We start from the raw sequence: 21,581 nt of genomic DNA, 5'->3' as shown, positions 1-21,581 counted from the left end.
CTCTCCCTCCCTCTCCCCCTCCTTCCCTCTCTTCCTACCCTCTCCCCTCCCCTCTCCCTCTCCCCCTCCTTCCATCTCTTCCTACCCCCTCCTCCCTCCCTCTCCCCCTCCTTCCCTCTCTTCCTACCCTCTCCCCCTTCCTCTTCCCTCCCTCTCCCCCTCCTTCCATCTCTTCCTACCCCCTCCTCTCTCCCCTCTCCCCCTCCTTCCCTCTCTTCCTACCCCTTCCCCTCTCCCCCTTCCTCTTCCCTCCCTCTCCCCCTCCTTCCCTCTCTTCCTACCCCCTCCTCTCTTCCTACCCCCTCCTCTCTTCCTACCCCCTCCTCTCCCCCCTCCCCTCTCCCTCCTTCAGGAGCAGCTATTGATCCAGATTGAGACGATGCGGGCGGAGAACGAGCAAGGCAGGAACAGGAGCAACTCACTGCTGCACCATGGGTAAAATAATCAACTTTCTCATTGGCTGTCCTGGACTCTGTCCTGGACTCTGGCCCACGCATGATTGGCCAGTGCTCTGGCCTCTCTGCCCACCTCTTTTCTTTGTGATTGATCTATTTTGTGTGTGTGTGTCTGTCCTTGCGTTTGTGTGTGTGTGTGTGATGTGTGTGCGCTCTCAGGCGGTCTCACCAAGGCAGCACCCCAGACTTCAGGTACCCGGTGTCGGCCTCCTCCATGATGGACAGCCACTCGGACCACTACGGCAGCGCGCTGGTGCTGAGGCGGCCCCAGAAGGGGCGTCTCGCCGCGCTACGGGACGAACCCTCCAAGGTGAACCCCCACAGCCCTGTGTGTCCTAGTGAGGGACAGTTTAAATGGAATATTGGCAGCTGGGGTCTGTCTGTCTGGTGGACCTAGATACTGATGTTTCAGTTCATTCAGATCAGATATCCATTGTCTGTGTTGAAGTCCTCTCCGGCCCACAAACTGTTCTCTCCCTCCCTCTCTCATTTGTTCTGTATCTGATGGTATTCTCTCTCTCCCTCCCTCCCTCTCTCATTTGTTCTGTATCTGATGGTTTTCTCTCTCCCTCCCTCCCTCTCTCATTTGTTCTGTATCTGATGGTATTCTCTCCCTCCCTCCCTCTCTCATTTGTTCTGTATCTGATGGTTTTCTCTCTCTCCCTCCCTCCCTCTCTCATTTGTTCTGTATCTGATGGTATTCCCTCCCTCCCTCTCTCATTTGTTCTGTATCTGATGGTATTCTCCCTCCCTCCCTCTCTCATTTGTTCTGTATCTGATGGTATTCTCTCTCTCCCTCCCTCCCTCTTTCATTTGTTCTGTATCTGATGGTATTCTCTCTCTCCCCTCCCTCTCTCATTTGTTCTGTATCTGATGGTATTCTCTCTCTCTCTCCTTCTCTCATTTGTTCTGTATCTGATGGTATTCTCTCTCTCCCTCCCTCTCTCATTTGTTCTGTATCTGATGGTATTCTCTCTCTCCCTCCCTCTCTCATTTGTTCTGTATCTGATGGTATTCTCTCTCTCCCTCCCTCTCTCATTTGTTCTGTATCTGATGGTATTCTCTCTCCCTCCCTCTCTCATTTGTTCTGTATCTGATGGTATTCTCCCTCCCTCCCTCTCTCATTTGTTCTGTATCTGATGGTATTCTCCCTCCCTCCCTCTCTCATTTGTTCTGTATCTGATGGTATTCTCTCTCTCTCCCTCCCTCCCTCTCTCATTTGTTCTGTATCTGATGGTATTCTCTCTCTCCCTCTCTCATTTGTTCTGTATCTGATGGTATTCTCTCTCTCCCTCCCTCCCTCTCTCATTTGTTCTGTATCTGATGGTATTCTCTCTCTCCCCTCCCTCTCTCATTTGTTCTGTATCTGATGGTATTCTCTCTCTCTCTCTCCCTCCCTCTCTCATTTGTTCTGTATCTGATGGTATTCTCTCTCCCTCCCTCCCTCTCTCATTTGTTCTGTATCTGATGGTATTCTCTCCCCTCCCTCCCTCTCTCATTTGTTCTGTATCTGATGGTATTCTCTCTCTCCCTCCCTCCCTCTCTCATTTGTTCTGTATCTGATGGTATTCTCTCTCTCCCTCCCTCCCTCTCTCATTTGTTCTGTATCTGATGGTATTCTCTCTCTCCCCTCCCTCTCTCATTTGTTCTGTATCTGATGGTATTCTCTCTCTCCCTCCCTCTCTCATTTGTTCTGTATCTGATGGTATTCTCTCTCTCTCTCCCTCCCTCTCTCATTTGTTCTGTATCTGATGGTATTCTCTCCCCTCCCTCCCTCTCTCATTTGTTCTGTATCTGATGGTATTCTCTCTCTCTCTCCCTCCCTCTCTCATTTGTTCTGTATCTGATGGTATTCTCTCTCTCCCTCCCTCCCTCTCTCATTTGTTCTGTATCTGATGGTATTCTCTCTCTACCTCCCTCTCTCATTTGTTCTGTATCTGATGGTATTCTCTCTCTCCCTCCCTCTCTCATTTGTTCTGTATCTGATGGTATTCTCTCTCTCCCTCCCTCCCTCTCTCATTTGTTCTGTATCTGATGGTATTCTCTCCCCTCCCTCCCTCTCTCATTTGTTCTGTATCTGATGGTATTCTCTCTCTCCCTCCCTCCCTCTCTCATTTGTTCTGTATCTGATGGTATTCTCTCTCTCCCTCCCTCCCTCTCTCATTTGTTCTGTATCTGATGGTATTCTCTCCCTCCCTCCTCCCTCTCTCATTTGTTCTGTATCTGATGGTTTTCTCTCTCCCCCTCCCTCTCTCATTTGTTCTGTATCTGATGGTATTCTCTCTCTCCCCTCCCTCCCTCTCTCATTTGTTCTGTATCTGATGGTATTCCCTCCCTCCCTCTCTCATTTGTTCTGTATCTGATGGTATTCTCTCTCTCCCTCCCTCCCTCTCTCATTTGTTCTGTATCTGATGGTATTCTCTCTCTCCCCTCCCTCTCTCATTTGTTCTGTATCTGATGGTATTCTCTCTCTCCCTCCCTCTCTCATTTGTTCTGTATCTGATGGTATTCTCTCTCTCTCTCCCTCCCTCTCTCATTTGTTCTGTATCTGATGGTATTCTCTCCCCTCCCTCCCTCTCTCATTTGTTCTGTATCTGATGGTATTCTCTCTCTCTCTCCCTCCCTCTCTCATTTGTTCTGTATCTGATGGTATTCTCTCTCTCCCTCCCTCCCTCTCTCATTTGTTCTGTATCTGATGGTATTCTCTCTCTACCTCCCTCTCTCATTTGTTCTGTATCTGATGGTATTCTCTCTCTCCCTCCCTCTCTCATTTGTTCTGTATCTGATGGTATTCTCTCTCTCTCTCCCTCCCTCTCTCATTTGTTCTGTATCTGATGGTATTCTCTCCCTCCCTCTCTCATTTGTTCTGTATCTGATGGTATTCTCTCTCTCCCTCCCTCCCTCTCTCATTTGTTCTGTATCTGATGGTATTCTCTCTCCCCTCCCTCTCTCATTTGTTCTGTATCTGATGGTATTCTCTCTCTCCCTCCCTCCCTCTCTCATTTGTTCTGTATCTGATGGTATTCTCTCTCTCCCCTCCCTCTCTCATTTGTTCTGTATCTGATGGTATTCTCTCTCTCCCTCCCTCTCTCATTTGTTCTGTATCTGATGGTATTCTCCCTCTCCCTCCCTCTCTCATTTGTTCTGTATCTGATGGTATTCTCTCTCTCCCTCCCTCCCTCTCTCATTTGTTCTGTATCTGATGGTATTCTCTCTCTCTCCCTCCCTCTCTCATTTGTTCTGTATCTGATGGTATTCTCTCTCTCCCTCCCTCTCTCATTTGTTCTGTATCTGATGGTATTCTCTCTCTCCCTCCCTCCCTCTCTCATTTGTTCTGTATCTGATGGTATTCTCCCTCCCTCCCTCTCTCATTTGTTCTGTATCTGATGGTATTCTCTCTCTCTCCCTCCCTCTCTCATTTGTTCTGTATCTGATGGTATTCTCTCTCTCCCTCCCTCTCTCATTTGTTCTGTATCTGATGGTATTCTCTCTCTCCCTCCCTCTCTCATTTGTTCTGTATCTGATGGTATTCTCTCTCTCCCTCCCTCCCTCTCTCATTTGTTCTGTATCTGATGGTATTCTCTCTCTCTCCCTCCCTCTCTCATTTGTTCTGTATCTGATGGTATTCTCTCTCTCTCCCTCCCTCTCTCATTTGTTCTGTATCTGATGGTATTCTCTCTCTCCCTCCCTCCCTCTCTCATTTGTTCTGTATCTGATGGTATTCTCTCTCTCCCTCCCTCCCTCTCTCATTTGTTCTGTATCTGATGGTATTCTCTCTCTCCCTCCCTCTCTCATTTGTTCTGTATCTGATGTATTCTCTCTCCCTCCCTCTCTCATTTGTTCTGTATCTGATGGTATTCTCTCTCTCCTCCCTCCCTCTCTCATTTGTTCTGTATCTGATGGTATTCTCTCTCTCTTCCCTCCCTCCCTCTCTCATTTGTTCTGTATCTGATGGTATTCTCTCTCTCTCCCTCCCTCTCTCATTTGTTCTGTATCTGATGGTATTCTCTCTCTCTCCCTCCCTCTCTCATTTGTTCTGTATCTGATGGTATTCTCTCTCTCCCTCCCTCCCTCTCTCATTTGTTCTGTATCTGATGGTATTCTCTCTCTCCCTCCCTCTCTCATTTGTTCTGTATCTGATGGTATTCTCTCTCTCCCTCCCTCCCTCTCTCATTTGTTCTGTATCTGATGGTATTCTCTCTCCCTCCCTCCCTCTCTCATTTGTTCTGTATCTGATGGTATTCTCTCTCTCCCTCCCTCCCTCTCTCATTTGTTCTGTATCTGATGGTATTCTCTCTCTCTCCCTCCCTCTCTCATTTGTTCTGTATCTGATGGTATTCTCTCTCTCTCCCTCCCTCTCTCATTTGTTCTGTATCTGATGGTATTCTCTCTCCCTCCCTCTCTCATTTGTTCTGTATCTGATGGTATTCTCTCTCTCTCTCCCTCCTTCTCTCATTTGTTCTGTATCTGATGGTATTCTCTCTCTCTCCCTCCCTCTCTCATTTGTTCTGTATCTGATGGTATTCTCTCTCCCTCCCTCTCTCATTTGTTCTGTATCTGATGGTATTCTCTCTCTCTCCCTCCCTCTCTCATTTGTTCTGTATCTGATGGTATTCTCTCTCTCCCTCCCTCTCTCATTTGTTCTGTATCTGATGGTATTCTCTCTCTCCCTCCCTCCCTCTCTCATTTGTTCTGTATCTGATGGTATTCTCCCTCCCTCCCTCTCTCATTTGTTCTGTATCTGATGGTATTCTCTCTCTCTCCCTCTGCTTCCTCTCTGGACATCAGAGACATGTAAGTCAGAGTAAAGACAACCATAATAATGAGAGGTTGATTTGATAGTGTTGCTGTGGAGTGTGTTTTACAGAACATGGCTTAAAGGTATTCTGGACCGTCCGATTCTGTGACTAACTTTCTCTAACTTTTCCTTCCTCTCACTCATCATCCCTCCTCCCTCATCCCTCCCTCTCTCTCCCTCGCTCCCTCCCTCTCTCCCCCTCTCCCTCCTCCCTCATCCCTCCCTCTCTCTCCCTCGCTCCCTCCCTCTCTCCCCCTCTCCCTCCCTCCCACATTCTCCCCCCTTCTCTCCCTCCCTCTCGAATGTTCTTCTCCCCTCACTCTCCCCCCACCCACCCTCTCTCTTCCTTCCACATTCTCTTATTTCCCCCTCTCTCTCTCTCCCACCCCCCCCCCAGGTCCAGACTCTGAATGAACAGGAGTGGGAGCGCGTGCAGCAGGCTAATGTTCTGGCCAACGTTGCTCAGGCGTTTGAGTCTGACCTGGACACGTCAGACCTGGAGGACGATGAGCGCGAGACCATCTTCAGCTCAGAGGACCCGCTGTCCCCTGCCGGCCAGGCCGACGCTCAGACCCTGGCCCTCATGCTGCAGGAGCAGCTGGACGCCATCAACAACGAGATCAGGTACACACACACACACACATCCCTACTATCAGCATGTTGGACGTATTTCAACATCATTCTGGAGATGTCATTCTAATAATCTGATGAGAAACATTTTCCCTTTTTCATTTTAGAGAAAACAAGGAGATGCTAACACTAACATCTCTCTTGCCCCGCTCCCTCTCCTCGCACTCCCTCTCCCTCCCTCCTCCTCCTCTCCCTCCCTCCTCCTCCTCTCCCTCCCTCCTCCTCCTCTCCCTCTCGTGCTCCCTCCCCCTCCTTTCCCTCCCCTCGCTCCTTTCCCTCCCCTCGCTCCTTTCGCTCCCATCGCTCCTCTCCCTCCCTCCCCCTTTCTTTCTCCTCTCTCTCCCCCGTCTCTCTCTCCCCCGTCTCTCTCTCCCCCCTCTCGCTCTCCTCTCTCTCCCCCGTCTCTCTCTCCTCTCTCTCCCCCCTCTCGCTCTCCTCTCTCTCCCCCCTCTCGCTCTCCTCTCTCTCCCCCCTCTCGCTCTCCTCTCTCTCCCCCCTCTCGCTCTCCTCTCTCTCCCCCCTCTCCAGGATGATTCAAGAGGAGAAGGAGAACACAGCCATGCTGGCAGAGGAGATCGAGAGCCGTGTGGGCAGTGGGGACAGCCTGGGGGGCAGCCGCTTCCGCTCCATGAGCTCCATCCCCCCCTCCTCCATGGGGGGCTCGTCGCCCCCCGGCTCAGGCTCCTCCACCCCGCGACGCATCCCCAACCGCAGCCCCAACCGAGAGGTGGACCGCATGGGAGTCATGACCCTGGTGAGAGAGAGACCTATGCCCTTGTGGAGATCTGAGAGGATTTGATTGGTGGAAGTTCCACCTAGCCTATCAGAGAACAAGTGGAGCTCTCATCAAATTACATACGCTTGTTAAATCCTCTCAGTTCTCCACAAGGGCGTAGGGTTTAGGGCGTAGGGTTTAGGGGGGGGGATTTGAGATTGGGCCCTACACTCCATCCATCATCAGTCTCCTTTTACTCATTCAGCTTCAGTCCATCCATGTTGATCAACCAGCTCCTCTTTCTTCCTCTCTGAAACAAGCAGCCTTTCAATCATCCTCCTCTAGAATGACATCCTCCTCCTCCTCTAGAATGACATCATCCTCCTCTAGAATGACACCCTCCTCCTCTAGAATGACATCTTCCTCCTCCTCTAGAATGACATCCTCCTCCTCCTCTAGAATGACATCATCCTCCTCTAGAATGACATCCTCCTCCTCCTCTAGAATGACATCCTCCTCCTCCTCTAGAATGACATCCTCCTCCTCCTCTAGAATGACATCCTCCTCCTCCTCTAGAATGACATCCTCCTCCTCCTCTAGAATGACATCCTCCTCCTCTAGAATGACATCCTCCTCCTCTAGAATGACATCATCCTCCTCTAGAATGGCACCCTCCTCCTCTAGAATGGCACCCTCCTCCTCTAGAATGACATCCTCCTCCTCTAGAATGACATTCTCCTCCTCTAGAATGACACCCTCCTCCTCTAGAATGACATTCTCCTCCTCTAGAATGACATCCTCCTCCTCCTCTAGAATGACATCCTCCTCCTCCTCCTCTAGAATGACATCCTCCTCCTCTAGAATGACATCCTCCTCCTCCTCTAGAATGACATCCTCCTCCTCTAGAATGACACCCTCCTCCTTTAGAATGACACCCTCCTCCTCTAGAATGACATCTTCCTCCTCTAGAATGACATCCTCCTCCTCCTCTAGAATGACATCCTCCTCCTCTAGAATGACATTCTCCTCCTCTAGAATGACATCCTCCTCCTCTAGAATGACATCTTCCTCCTCTAGAATGACACCCTCCTCCTCTAGAATGACATCCTCCTCCTCCTCTAGAATGACATCCTCCTCCTCCTCTAGAATGACATCCTCCTCCTCCTCTAGAATGACATCCTCCTCCTCCTCTAGAATGACATCCTCCTCCTCCTCTAGAATGACATTCTCCTCCTCAAGAATGACATCCTCCTCCTCTAGAATGACATCCTCCTCCTCTAGAATGACATTCTCCTCCTCTAGAATGACATCCTCCTCCTCCTCTAGAATGACACCCTCCTCCTCTAGAATGACATCTTCCTCCTCTAGAATGACATCCTCCTCCTCCTCTAGAATGACATCCTCCTCCTCCTCTAGAATGACATCCTCCTCCTCCTCTAGAATGACATCCTCCTCCTCCTCTAGAATGACACCCTCCTCCTCTAGAATGACACCCTCCTCCTCTAGAATGACACCCTCCTCCTCTAGAATGACACCCTCCTCCTCTAGAATGACACCCTCCTCCTCTAGAATGACATCATCCTCCTCTAGAATGACACCCTCCTCCTCTCATCTCTCTCCTCTCTCTCTCTCTCTCTCTCTCTCTCTCTCTCTCTCTCTCTCTCTCTCTCTCTCTCTCTCTCTCTCTCTCTCTCTCTCTCTCTCTCTTCTCTCTCTCTCTCTCTCTCTCTCTCTCTCTCTCTCTCTCTCTCTCTCTCTCTCTCTCTCTCTCTCTCTCTCTCTCTCTCTCTCTCTCTCTCTCTCTCCCTCCCCCCCCCCCCCCCTTTAGCTTCACTGTCGTGTCATTATTGGATCATAATACCATCCCCTGTTCAAACTAGTCCATGGGAGATCGGTTTCCTGTGTTGTCAGATCTGTGTCCATTAGAATCTAAAGTTTTCATCTGTTCAGTGTTTCTGACACGTTCATGGAACTAGCTACTAGTTTGGCGTTTTGTATTTGGTAGGTGACGTGTGTGTGTGTGTAATCTGTACCTGTGTTCCCCCAGCACTACCTCTATAACCCCTATGTGATCCAGAGGTCTCTGTCCCACCAGCAGACGGTAGCTTACCTGCCCTACCCTGCTGCTAGCATTAGCTTACCTGCCCCCCCTGCCTGTAGCTATTCTCCATGCTACTTCCAGGTACCACCCCCTACCCTCCTCCTCTCTTCCCCAGGCAGGGTTCAGTCAGCCTGGGGTCGCACTCACACACACCGCCCCCTGTCCCACGGTCCATCTGTGGGGCCACACAGCAATCACTAGCTGTTCACTAGCCTCTCATGGAAGGGTTTTGAAGTTGTCCATGAATGCTGGGCCCCCATTGGACTTCAGAAAAAGATCAGGCAGGTAGCTTAACCAATGAAGATGCAGAGCAAATGTGAAAACTCTGTTTGGCTGTTAGCTCATCACGCGCCAGACAGAATGGCTGTTAGCTCATCACGCGCCAGACAGAATGGCTATTAGCTCATCACGCGCCAGACAGAATGGCTGTTAGCTCATCACGCGCCAGACAGAATGGCTGTTAGCTCATCACGCGCCAGACAGAATGGCTGTTAGCTCATCACGCGCCAGACAGAAGGGCTGTTAGCTCATCACGCGCCAGACAGAATGGCTGTTAGCTCATCACGCGCCAGACAGAATGGCTGTTAGCTCATCACGCGCCAGACAGAATGGCTGTTAGCTCATCACGCGCCAGACAGAATGGCTGTTAGCTCATCACGCGCCAGACAGAATGGCTGTTAGCTCATCACGCGCCAGACAGAATGGCTGTTAGCTCATCACGCGCCAGACAGAATGGCTGTTAGCTCATCACGCGCCAGACAGAATGGCTGTTAGCTCATCACGCGCCAGACAGAATGGCTGTTAGCTCATCACGCGCCAGACAGAATGGATGTTAGCTCATCACGCGCCAGACAGAATGGCTGTTAGCTCATCACGCGCCAGACAGAATGGCTGTTGATTTTGATATGTTAAAGTAGAGCCTTGTTGTGCTCAATTCAGACTTCATTTCAGACTCGACAGAGTTAAATGAGGTATTTTCCCCTCAGCTTGATTCAGTTCTGCGTTTGAGTTCTGCCCCCCCCCCCCCCCTCTTCCTGGTTCTCTTATCTCTTCCTGTGTTCAGAGCAGGACTAGGAGAACCTTTCCTGGAAATATGTGCTGCTACTCCATTTGTTTATTTACTCTAGAGATGCCAAGCTGGAGAAAAGGCATGCAGGGGCACATCAACCCTAGCTGCCTCACTCTGCCGTCACATGACACGAGTCCCATATCCCTGGCTGCCTCACTCCCCTGTCACATGACACGAGTCCCATAATCCTGGCTGCCTCACTCCCCTGTCACATGACATTAGTCCCATATCCCTGGCTGCCTCACTCCCCTGTCACATTACATGAGTCACATATTATTACCACAGTCCTAGGCTGTGTTCAGTAGGGCACACCGTGGCAAAACATTTCAAAACAGAATTGGACACGTTGATGCTGGTTTTCTTTGTGTTGTGCCCCCTGAACATTACCCAGGCCTGTTCCTTTAGGTCAACGGGCCTGTCCCTTTAGGTCAACGGGCCTGTCCCTTTAGGTCAACGGGCCTGTCCCTTTAGGTCAACGGGCCTGTCCCTTTAGGTCAACGGGCCTGTCCCTTTAGGTCAACGGGCCTGTTCCTTTAGGTCAACGGGCCTGTTCCTTTAGGTCAACGGGCCTGTCCCTTTAGGTCAACGGTCCTGTCCCTTTAGGTCAACGGTCCTGTCCCTTTAGGTCAACGGTCCTGTCCCTTTAGGTCAACGGTCCTGTCCCTTTAGGTCAACGGTCCTGTCCCTTTAGGTCAACGGGCCTGTCCCTTTAGGTCAACGGGCCTGTCCCTTTAGGTCAACGGGCCTGTCCCTTTAGGTCAACGGTCCTGTCCCTTTAGGTCAACGGGCCTGTCCCTTTAGGTCAACGGGCCTGTCCCTTTAGGTCAACGGGCCTGTCCCTTTAGGTCAACGGGCCTGTCCCTTTAGGTCAACGGTCCTGTCCCTTTAGGTCAACGGTCCTGTCCCTTTAGGTCAACGGTCCTGTCCCTTTAGGTCAACGGGCCTGTCCCTTTAGGTCAACGGGCCTGTCCCTTTAGGTCAACGGGCCTGTCCCTTTAGGTCAACGGGCCTGTCCCTTTAGGTCAACGGGCCTGTTCCTTTAGGTCAACGGGCCTGTTCCTTTAGGTCAACGGGCCTGTCCCTTTAGGTCAACGGGCCTGTTGTAGTGTGTTTAATTTCCTGTATCAACTTAAACCAATTCATGTTTTTTTTTTAGAACACCCAGCACGGTCGCTGTGTGAGAGCGACCCCGTAAAGCTGTAGCTCAGCCATTAGCTACTAGCAGACTGAAACCCCCCCCCCCCCCCCCCCCCCCGGAGTGTGTTTTGCAGTGTTTTCACTCTGCTCCCTCCCTTGATCTTTGACCTCAGTGTGATTTCCCCAGATTTCACAGACTGTGTATGTTTGAACGTGGACAGACAGTAGAGTGATGTAGTAATGCAGGGTGGTGGTAGGGGGAGACAGACAGTAGAGTGATGTAGTAATGCAGGGTGGTGGTAGGGGGAGACAGACAGTAGAGTGATGTAGTAATGCAGGGTGGTGGTAGGGGGAGAAAGACAGTAGAGTGATGTAGTAATGCAGGGTGGTGGTAGGGAGACAGACAGTAGAGTGATGTAGTAATTACATTTAACATTACATTTAAGTCATTTAGCAGACGCTCTTATCCAGAGCGACTTACAAGTACATACATTCATACTTTTTTTTTTGTAGTAATGCAGGGTGGTGGTAGGGGGAGACAGTAGAGTGATGTAGTAATGCAGGGTGGTGGTAGGGGGAGACAGTAGAGTGATGTAGTAATGCAGGGTGGTGGTAGGGGGAGACAGACAGTAGAGTGATGTAGTAATGCAGGGTGGTGGTAGGGGGAGACAGTAGAGTGATGTAGTAATGCATGGTGGTGGTAGGGGGGAGACAGAGTGATGTAGTAATGCAGGATGGTGGTAGGGGGAGACAGACAGTAGAGTGATGTAGTAATGCAGGGTGGTGGTAGGGGGAGACAGTAGAGTGATGTAGTAATGCAGGGTGGTGGTAGGGGGAGACAGTAGAGTGATGTAGTAATGCAGGGTGGTGGTAGGGGGAGACAGTAGAGTGATGTAGTAATGCAGGGTGGTGGTAGGGGGGAGACAGTAGAGTGATGTAGTAATGCAGGGTGGTGGTAGGGGGGAGACAGTAGAGTGATGTAGTAATGCAGGGTGGTGGTAGGGGGAGACAGTAGAGTGATGTAGTAATGCAGGGTGGTGGTAGGGGGGAGACAGTAGAGTGATGTAGTAATGCAGGGTGGTGGTAGGGGGAGACAGTAGAGTGATGTAGTAATGCAGGGTGGTGGTAGGGGGAGACAGTAGAGTGATGTAGTAATGCAGGGTGGTGGTAGGGGGAGACAGTAGAGTGATGTAGTAATGCAGGGTGGTGGTAGGGGGGAGACAGACAGTAGAGTGATGTAGTAATGCAGGGTGGTGGTAGGGGGCAGACAGTAGAGTGATGTAGTAATGCAGGGTGGTGGTAGGGGGAGACAGTAGAGTGATGTAGTAATGCAGGGTGGTGGTAGGGGGGAGACAGTAGAGTGATGTAGTAATGCAGGGTGGTGGTAGGGGGAGACAGACAGTAGAGTGATGTAGTAATGCAGGGTGGTGGTAGGGGGAGACAGTAGAGTGATGTAGTAATGCAGGGTGGTGGTAGGGGGAGACAGACAGTAGAGTGATGTAGTAATGCAGGGTGGTGGTAAGGGGAGACAGTAGAGTGATGTAGTAATGCAGGGTGGTGGTAGGGGGGAGACAGTAGAGTGATGTAGTAATGCAGGGTGGTGGTAGGGGGAGACAGACAGTAGAGTGATGTAGTAATGCAGGGTGGTGGTAGGGGGAGACAGTAGAGTGATGTAGTAATGCAGGGTGGTGGTAGGGGGAGACAGACAGTAGAGTGATGTAGTAATGCAGGGTGGTGGTAGGGGGAGACAGACAGTAGAGTGATGTAGTAATGCAGGGTGGTGGTAGGGGGGAGACAGTAGAGTGATGTAGTAATGCAGGGTGGTGGTAGGGGGGGAGACAGTAGAGTGATGTAGTAATGCAGGGTGGTGGTAGGGGGAGACAGACAGTAGAGTGATGTAGTAATGCAGGGTGGTGGTAGGGGGAGACAGACAGTAAAGTGATGTAGTAATGCAGGGTGTTGTTAGGGGGAGACAGACAGTAGAGTGATGTAGTAATGCAGGGTGGTGGTAGGGGGAGACAGACAGTAGAGTGATGTAGTAATGCAGGGTGGTGTTAGGGGGAGACAGACAGTAGAGTGATGTAGTAATGCAGGGTGGTGGTAGGGGGGAGACAGAGTGATGTAGTAATGCAGGGTGGTGGTAGGGGGGAGACAGTAGAGTGATGTAGTAATGCAGGGTGGTGGTACGGGGGGAGACAGTAGAGTGATGTAGTAATGCAGGGTGGTGGTAGGGGGAGACAGTAGAGTGATGTAGTAATGCAGGGTGGTGGTAGGGGGAGACAGTAGAGTGATGTAGTAATGCAGGTGGTGGTAGGGAGACAGACAGTAGAGTGATGTAGTAATGCAGGGTGGTGGTAGGGGGGAGACAGACAGTAGAGTGATGTAGTAATGCAGGGTGGTGGTAGGGGGGGACAGTAGAGTGATGTAGTAATGCAGGGTGGTGGTAGGGGGGGACAGTAGAGTGATGTAGTAATGCAGGGTGGTGGTAGGGGGAGACAGTAGAGTGATGTAGTAATGCAGGGTGGTGGTAGGGGGAGACAGTAGAGTGATGTAGTAATGCAGGGTGGTGGTAGGGGGAGACAGTAGAGTGATGTAGTAATGCAGGGTGGTGGTAGGGGGGAGACAGACAGTAGAGTGATGTAGTAATGCAGGGTGTTGGTAGGGGGGAGACAGTAGAGTGATGTAGTAATGCAGGGTGTTGGTAGGGGGAGACAGTAGAGTGATGTAGTAATGCAGGGTGGTGGTAGGGGGGAGACAGACAGTAGAGTGATGTAGTAATGCAGGGTGGTGGTAGGGGGGGACAGTAGAGTGATGTAGTAATGCAGGGTGGTGGTAGGGGGAGACAGTAGAGTGATGTAGTAATGCAGGGTTTTGGTAGGGGGGAGACAGTAGAGTGATGTAGTAATGCAGGGTGTTGGTAGGGGGAGACAGTAGAGTGATGTAGTAATGCAGGGTGGTGGTAGGGGGGAGACAGACAGTAGAGTGATGTAGTAATGCAGGGTGGTGGTAGGGGGGGACAGTAGAGTGATGTAGTAATGCAGGGTGGTGGTAGGGGGAGACAGTAGAGTGATGTAGTAATGCAGGGTGGTGGTAGGGGGAGACAGTAGAGTGATGTAGTAATGCAGGGTGGTGGTAGGGGGAGACAGACAGTAGAGTGATGTAGTAATGCAGGGTGGTGGTAGGGGGAGACAGTAGAGTGATGTAGTAATGCAGGGTGGTGGTAGGGGGAGACAGTAGAGTGATGTAGTAATGCAGGGTGGTGGTAGGGGGAGACAGTAGAGTGATGTAGTAATGCAGGGTGGTGGTAGGGGGGAGACAGTAGAGTGATGTAGTAATGCAGGGTGGTGGTAGGGGGGAGACAGTAGAGTGATGTAGTAATGCAGGGTGGTGGTAGGGGGGAGACAGTAGAGTGATGTAGTAATGCATGGTGGTGGTAGGGGGGAGACAGTAGAGTGATGTAGTAATGCAGGGTGTTGGTAGGGGGAGACAGTAGAGTGATGTAGTAATGCAGGGTGGTGGTAGGGGGAGACAGACAGTAGAGTGATGTAGTAATGCAGGGTGGTGGTAGGGGGGAGACAGTAGAGTGATGTAGTAATGCAGGGTGGTGGTAGGGGGAGACAGTAGAGTGATGTAGTAATGCAGGGTGGTGGTAGGGGGAGACAGTAGAGTGATGTAGTAATGCAGGGTGGTGGTAGGGGGAGACAGTAGAGTGATGTAGTAATGCAGGGTGGTGGTAGGGGGGAGACAGTAGAGTGATGTAGTAATGCAGGGTGGTGGTAGGGGGGAGACAGTAGAGTGATGTAGTAATGCAGGGTGGTGGTAGGGGGGAGACAGTAGAGTGATGTAGTAATGCATGGTGGTGGTAGGGGGGAGACAGTAGAGTGATGTAGTAATGCAGGGTGGTGGTAGGGGGAGACAGTAGAGTGATGTAGTAATGCAGGGTGGTGGTAGGGGGAGACAGTAGAGTGATGTAGTAATGCAGGGTGGTGGTAGGGGGGGACAGTAGAGTGATGTAGTAATGCAGGGTGGTGGTAGGGGGAGACAGTAGAGTGATGTAGTAATGCAGGGTGGTGGTAGGGGGGAGACAGTAGAGTGATGTAGTAATGCAGGGTGGTGGTAGGGGGGAGACAGTAGAGTGATGTAGTAATGCAGGGTGGTGGTAGGGGGAGACAGTAGAGTGATGTAGTAATGCATGGTGGTGGTAGGGGGGAGACAGTAGAGTGATGTAGTAATGCAGGGTGGTGGTAGGGGGAGACAGTAGAGTGATGTAGTAATGCAGGGTGGTGGTAGGGGGGAGGACTGTGTGTGTAACATGGTCGACCTGATTTCCACAGTTTTGTCCTCAAACTGAATGTTGGACTCTACTTTTTCACTGGTCTGTGTGTCTATCTCTGTGTGTGTGTGTGTGTGTTTGTGTGTCTCTTTGGAAGACACTCTTCCTCCACACACACCTTGTGTAGTGTGTGTGCCTGTGCTGGGCTTTCTGTTCTGCTGGTAGTGTGTGTATCTAATGTCCTCTCTTCTCTCCTCCTCTGCTGCCATGCTTCAGCCTAGTGACCTGCGCAAGCATCGCAGGAAGGTAATCTAGAGACCACTGCTCTCTCTCTCTGACCTTTAACCTGCCTGCCTGCCTGCCGGTCTGTCTGCACCTTCCCAACCATAATCTGTAGTCTAGACTCTACACCCCCCTAAAATGTGACTTTCCAACCCCACACTCCCCAACTTCCTCTAACCTGGACCCTTTCCTTCGGTCCCCCCCTCCCCCAACATGTGTCTCACCTCTACACTTCCCAATCACTGAGTGTCTTGAACATCCTGAAATGAACATGTCACAAAGCGACATGTTATTTTCTTCTTTCTAGGTTGAAGAACTAGTCTGTCTTCTCCACCGTCCTCCCCATCGTCTCCATACAGAGAAGGAAGAGACGCTTTTTAAAAGCTCTCCTCCTCTACCCCCTTTTCCCATTAGAAGACAGTGACTGACTGAGTGTCCCCATGTTATGTCTAGTCTGCCCAGGACGACAAGACCACAATCCAGTGTGAGACGTCTCCTCCCACCACCCCGCGCTCCATGCGCCTGCACAAGGGGGCCAGCCACACTGCCAGCCATGAGGACATCAGAGACATCCGCAGGTAGGAAGCACCTTTCTGCCTCACCAATATATGTCTGTGTTCTACAACAGCCATGTTTCTATCTCTCCTTCTGTCGTTCTCTTATCTGTTCGTTCATTCATCCCTTCATCCCTCTGTTTCTGATCTTTCAATCTATCTATCCACATATCTCTCTGTATATCTCTTTATGCATTCATGCTCATCTCGCTCCCCCTCTCTCTCTCGCACCCCCCCTCTCTCTCGCTCCCCTCTCTCTCGCTCCCCTCTCTCTCTCGCTCCCCTTCTCTCTCTCGCTCCCCTCTCTCTCGCTCCCCTCTCTCTCGCTCCCCTCTCTCTCTCGCTCCCCTCTCTCTCTCGCTCCCCTTCTCTCTCTCGCTCCCCTTCTCTCTCTCGCTCCCCTTCTCTCTCTCGCTCCCCTTCTCTCTCTCGCTCCCCTTCTCTCTCTCGCTCCCCTTCTCTCTCTCGCTCCCCTTCTCTCTCTCGCTCCCCTTCTCTCTCTCGCTCCCCTTCTCTCTCTCGCTCCCCTTCTCTCTCTCTCGCTCCCCTTCTCTCTCTCTCGCTCCCCTTCTCTCTCTCTCGCTCCCCTTCTCTCTCTCTCTCTCTCGCTCCCCTCTCTCTCTCTCTCTCGCTCCCCTTCTCTCTCTCTCTCGCTCCCCCTCTCTCTCTCTCTCGCTCCCCCTCTCTCTCTCTCTCGCTCCCCCTCTCTCTCTCTCTCGCTCCCCCTCTCTCTCTCTCTCGCTCCCCCTCTCTCTCTCTCTCGCTCCCCCTCTCTCTCTCTCTCTCGCTCCCCCTCTCTCTCTCTCTCTCTCGCTCCCCCTCTCTCTCTCTCTCTCGCTCCCCCTCTCTCTCTCTCTCGCTCCCCTTCTCTCTCTCTCTCTCGCTCCCCTTCTCTCTCTCTCTCTCTCGCTCCCCTTCTCTCTCTCTCTCTCTCGCTCCCCTTCTCTCTCTCTCTCTCTCTCGCTCCCCTTCTCTCTCTCTCTCTCTCTCGCTCCCCTTCTCTCTCTCTCTCTCTCTCGCTCCCCTTCTCTCTCTCTCTCTCTCTCGCTCCCCTTCTCTCTCTCTCTCTCTCTCGCTCCCCTTCTCTCTCTCTCTCTCTCTCGCTCCCCTTCTCTCTCTCTCTCTCTCTCGCTCCCCTTCTCTCTCTCTCTCTCTCTCGCTCCCCTTCTCTCTCTCTCTCTCTCTCTCTCGCTCCCCTTCTCTCTCTCTCTCTCTCTCTCTCGCTCCCCTTCTCTCTCTCTCTCTCTCTCTCGCTCCCCTTCTCTCTCTCTCTCTCTCTCTCTCGCTCCCCTTCTCTCTCTCTCTCTCTCTCTCTCGCTCCCCTTCTCTCTCTCTCTCTCTCGCTCCCCTTCTCTCTCGCCCACCTTTTCTCTCCCCTCCCTCTCCTCTTCCTCTCTCACCCCATCTCGCTCTTCCTCTCTCACCCCATCTCGCTCTTCCTCTCACCCCTCCTCTCTCTGTGTCAGTATGACCACCCTACAGGACGGACAGGGTAGTAACCCCAGCAGCAGTAACAGCAGTCAGGACTCCCTGAACAAGGCAGCCAAGAAGAAGAGCATCAAGTCCTCCATCGGGCGCCTCTTCGGCAAGAAGGAGAAGGGTCGGCCAGGCCCCCCAGGGAGCAAGGAGTCCCCTGGCAGCCAAGGTCAGTCCCCTGGCAGCCAAGGTCAGTCCCCTGGCAGCCAAGGTCAGTCCCCTGGCAGCCAAGGTCAGTCCCCTGGCAGCCAAGGTCAGTCCCCTGGCAGCCAAGGTCAGTGTTCCCCTCCCTAAAACATGCCTGCTGGGTCATGTTCATTAGGCAGCAAACAGAAGAAAACAAGCTGAAACAGGAAGGGACCAACTGCACTGACTTTAACCTCTGACCCTCCATCTCTCCTCACAGCTGGTACCCCCGAGGCAGAGACTTCTCCCCAGGATGCGCTGGGGCTGGGCAAACTAGGCGGACCCGCTGAGAAGAACAGGAAACTGCAGAAGAAGTAGGTGTTTCCACATCCTGTCACTGCTTCTGTTAGTGACGCAACGTAGATACGTCAGTAGATATTAATGGAGTGGCAGCTAGACTGGTTCCATCTAGTTAACAGTAGATATTGATATTAATGGAGTGGCAGCTAGACTGGTTCCATCTAGTTAACAGTAGATATTGATATTAATGGAGTGGCAGCTAGACTGGTTCCATCTAGTTAACAGTAGATATTAATGGAGTGGCAGCTAGACTGGTTCCATCTAGTTAACAGTAGATAGACTGGTTCCATCTAGTTAACAGTAGATAGAACCAGTCTAGCTGCCACTAGTACTATCTAGTTAACAGTAGATATTAATGGAGTGGCAGCTAGACTGGTTCCATCTAGTTAACAGTAGATAGTACTAGTGGCAGCTAGACTGGTTCCATCTAGTTAACAGTAGATAGTACTAGTGGTAGCTAGACTGGTTCCATCTAGTTAACAGTAGATATTAATGGAGTGGCAGCTAGACTGGTTCCATCTAGTTAACAGTAGATAGACTGGTTCCATCTAGTTAACAGTAGATAGTACTAGTGGCAGCTAGACTGGTTCCATCTAGTTAACAGTAGATATTAATGGAGTGGCAGCTAGACTGGTTCCATCTAGTTAACAGTAGATAGTACTAGTGGTAGCTAGACTGGTTCCATCTAGTTAACAGTAGATAGTACTAGTGGCAGCTAGACTGGTTCCATCTAGTTAACAGTAGATAGTACTAGTGGTAGCTAGACTGGTTCCATCTAGTTAACAGTAGATAGTACTAGTGGCAGCTAGACTGGTTCCATCTAGTTAAAAGTAGATATTAATGGAGTGGCAGCTAGACTGGTTCCATCTAGTTAACAGTAGATAGTACTAGTGGTAGCTAGACTGGTTCCATCTAGTCAACAGTAGATGGAACCAGTCTAGCTACCACTAGTACTATCTACTGTTAACTAGATGGAACCAGTCTAGCTACCACTAGTACTATCTAGTTAACAGTAGATAGTACTAGTGGTAGCTAGACTGGTTCCATCTAGTTAACTTCTCTAGGGTACATGAGACGGTAGCGTTCCACCTCTTCAACAGCCAGTGAAACTGCAGGGCGCCAAATTCAAATACAGAAATACTCATTAAAAATTCAGAAAACAAAACATATTTTATATAGGTTTAAGGATTAACTTCTTGTGAATCCAACCACGGTGTCAGATTTAAAAAATGCTTTACAGCGAAAGCATACCTTACGATTATTTGAGAACATAGCCCAGCAGACAAATCATTACAAACAGTAACACAAGTCAGAAATAGAGATAGAATTAATCCCTTACCTTTGATGATCTTCATATGGTTGCACTCAGCAGACATTCATTTACTCAATAAATGTTCCTTTTGTTCGATAAAGTCTCTTTATATCCAAAAACCTCCGTTTTGTTTGCGTGTTTTCTTCAGTAATCCACAGGCTCAAATGCAGTCAAAACAGGCAGGTAAAAAATCTAAATTGTATCCATAAAGTTCATAGAAACATGTCAAACGATGTTTATATTCAATCCTCAGGTTGTTTTTAGCCTAAATAATCGATAATATTTCAACCGGACAATAACGTCGTCAATATAAAAGGTAAACAAGAAAGGCACTCTCTCGGTCGTGCGCATGAAAAAGCTCTGTGACACTTTAGGGTCCACTCATTCAGACTGCTCTTACTTCCTCATTTTTCAGAATACAAACCTGAAACAATTTCTAAAGACTGTTGACATCTAGTGGAAGGCATATGAACTGCAATTTGAGTCCTAAGTCAATGGATACTGTAATGGCATGGAATAGAAAACTACAAAACCAACAAAAATAACTACTTCCTGAATGGATTTTTCTCAGGTCTTCGCTGTTATACTCACAGACACTATTTTAACAGTTTTGGAAACTTTAGAGTGTTTTCTATCCAAATCTACCAGTTATATGCATATCATATCTTCGGGGCCCGAGTAGCAGGCAGTTTAATTTGGGCATGCTTTTCATCCAAAATTCCGAATGCTGCCCCCTACCCTAGAGAAGTTAACAGTAGATAATACTAGTGGTAGCTAGACTTGTTCTGTCTAGTTAACAGTAGATAGTACTAGTGGTAGCTAGACTTGTTCCGTCTAGTTAACAGTAGATAGACTGGTTCCGTCTAGTCCCCGCCCCCGCCCGTCCCGTCCACACAAACTCGATCTCCCATCATACAATTCACTGCAACTCCTCAGCCACACTGCCAGGATGTGATTTTCCAAGGGACAGTTTCCCGGACTCCTATTTATGAATGCTTGTTAGTCCATGGGTAGACTCTATCTGTGTCCGGGAAACCAGCCCTATGCGTTTGTACAGCTTCATGCTTCTAGTTCAGGTTGATATGATGCAGTGTGTCAGCCAGGCTTCCATTTCACATTCATTCATTTTTCTGAAGCAATGTCCCCCTTTTTTCTTTAAGTAATCAAGGGGTGACTTGATCATAGCTGTATAACTTTCAAATATGCATAAAGGCGGTTGAATTAGTTTTGTGTTTTTAAGCGATCATTTAATGACACTTTTGATCGATCTACGTTAGTTTGATACAGTCAAAGCTTGGTTCTCATTGGCCATCGCCACCAGGAGTCCAAGCTTGGTTCTCATTGGCCATCGCCACCAGGAGTCCAAGCTTGGTTCTCATTGGCCATCGCCACCAGGATTCCAAGCTTGGTTCTCAATGGCCATCGCCACCAGGAGTCCAAGCTTGGTTCTCATTGGCCATCGCCACCAGGAGTCCAAGCTTGGTTCTCATTGGCCATCGCCACCAGGAGTCCAAGCTTGGTTCTCATTGGCCATCGCCACCAGGAGTCCAAGCTTGGTTCTCATTGGCCATCGCCACCAGGAGTCCAAGCTTGGTTCTCATTGGCCATCGCCACCAGGAGTCCAAGCTTGGTTCTCATTGGCCATCGCCACCAGGAGTCCAAGCTTGGTTCTCATTGGCCATCGCCACCAGGAGTCCAAGCTTGGTTCTCATTGGCCATCGCCACCAGGAGTCCAAGCTTGGTTCTCATTGGCCATCGCCACCAGGAGTCCAAGCTTGGTTCTCATTGGCCATCGCCACCAGGAGTCCAAGCTTGGTTCTCATTGGCCATCGCCACCAGGAGCTCTCCTATGCCTAGTTTGTTATTTTTAATTGGCTTCAGTTATTTTTATTTAGTTGATTCTGACTCTTATTTCATCCCTCTCTCATTCCATCTGTAGTCCAAAGACAGGGTGAGTCATCTCCTCCATGTTGCTTGTTGCTTTGCCCTCTTTTCCTCCAAACAGTTGGCTTCATGCTGCCCTCCCCAGCTCTCCTCAGATCTGATGTGTTTTCCTCACTGCTATACCTACAGTACCATCTCAACTAACAGGAATGTGTCTACCTGCCGTTTTTACAAAGCTTTCTCTGAGCCTCTTCCGGTGTTAACTAAAGTAACCCTGAACTTATCAGGGTTGGTGTCAATTCCAGTCAATTCAGAAAGTAAACTCAATTCCAAAATGTCCTAATTTGAAAGCATGGTAGAGAATTGGAATTTCAGTGTACTTCCTGAATTCAAATTTTATTTTGTCACG

At 50.1% G+C, this 21,581-nt stretch overlaps 1 protein-coding gene across 12 annotated transcripts in view; it reads left to right on the top strand.

The window, feature by feature from the left end:
• Positions 1-21,581, top strand: part of LOC120025339 (liprin-alpha-1-like) — a 55,042-nt gene that overhangs the window by 21,160 nt on the left and 12,301 nt on the right. For 7 of the 12 annotated variants that reach the window (XM_038969870.1, XM_038969868.1, XM_038969867.1 and 4 more), the window contains exons 11-18: positions 353-435; positions 615-765; positions 5,651-5,877; positions 6,412-6,637; positions 15,914-16,038; positions 17,481-17,659; positions 17,897-17,990; positions 21,228-21,239. In XM_038969870.1, the coding sequence (XP_038825798.1) occupies positions 353-435; positions 615-765; positions 5,651-5,877; positions 6,412-6,637; positions 15,914-16,038; positions 17,481-17,659; positions 17,897-17,990; positions 21,228-21,239 (1,097 nt within the window). The remainder of the gene's footprint in view (positions 1-352; positions 436-614; positions 766-5,650; positions 5,878-6,411; positions 6,638-15,913; positions 16,039-17,480; positions 17,660-17,896; positions 17,991-21,227; positions 21,240-21,581) is intronic. The other 5 variants (XM_038969873.1, XM_038969872.1, XM_038969871.1 and 2 more) reach the window with 1 other exon arrangement.

The sequence above is a fragment of the Salvelinus namaycush genome, chromosome 30 (genome assembly GCF_016432855.1).
Source record: "Salvelinus namaycush isolate Seneca chromosome 30, SaNama_1.0, whole genome shotgun sequence".
Lineage (NCBI taxonomy): Eukaryota > Metazoa > Chordata > Actinopteri > Salmoniformes > Salmonidae > Salvelinus > Salvelinus namaycush.
Note: the sequence above shows the minus strand (reverse complement) of the source record. Positions and strands in the feature narration are given on the sequence as shown.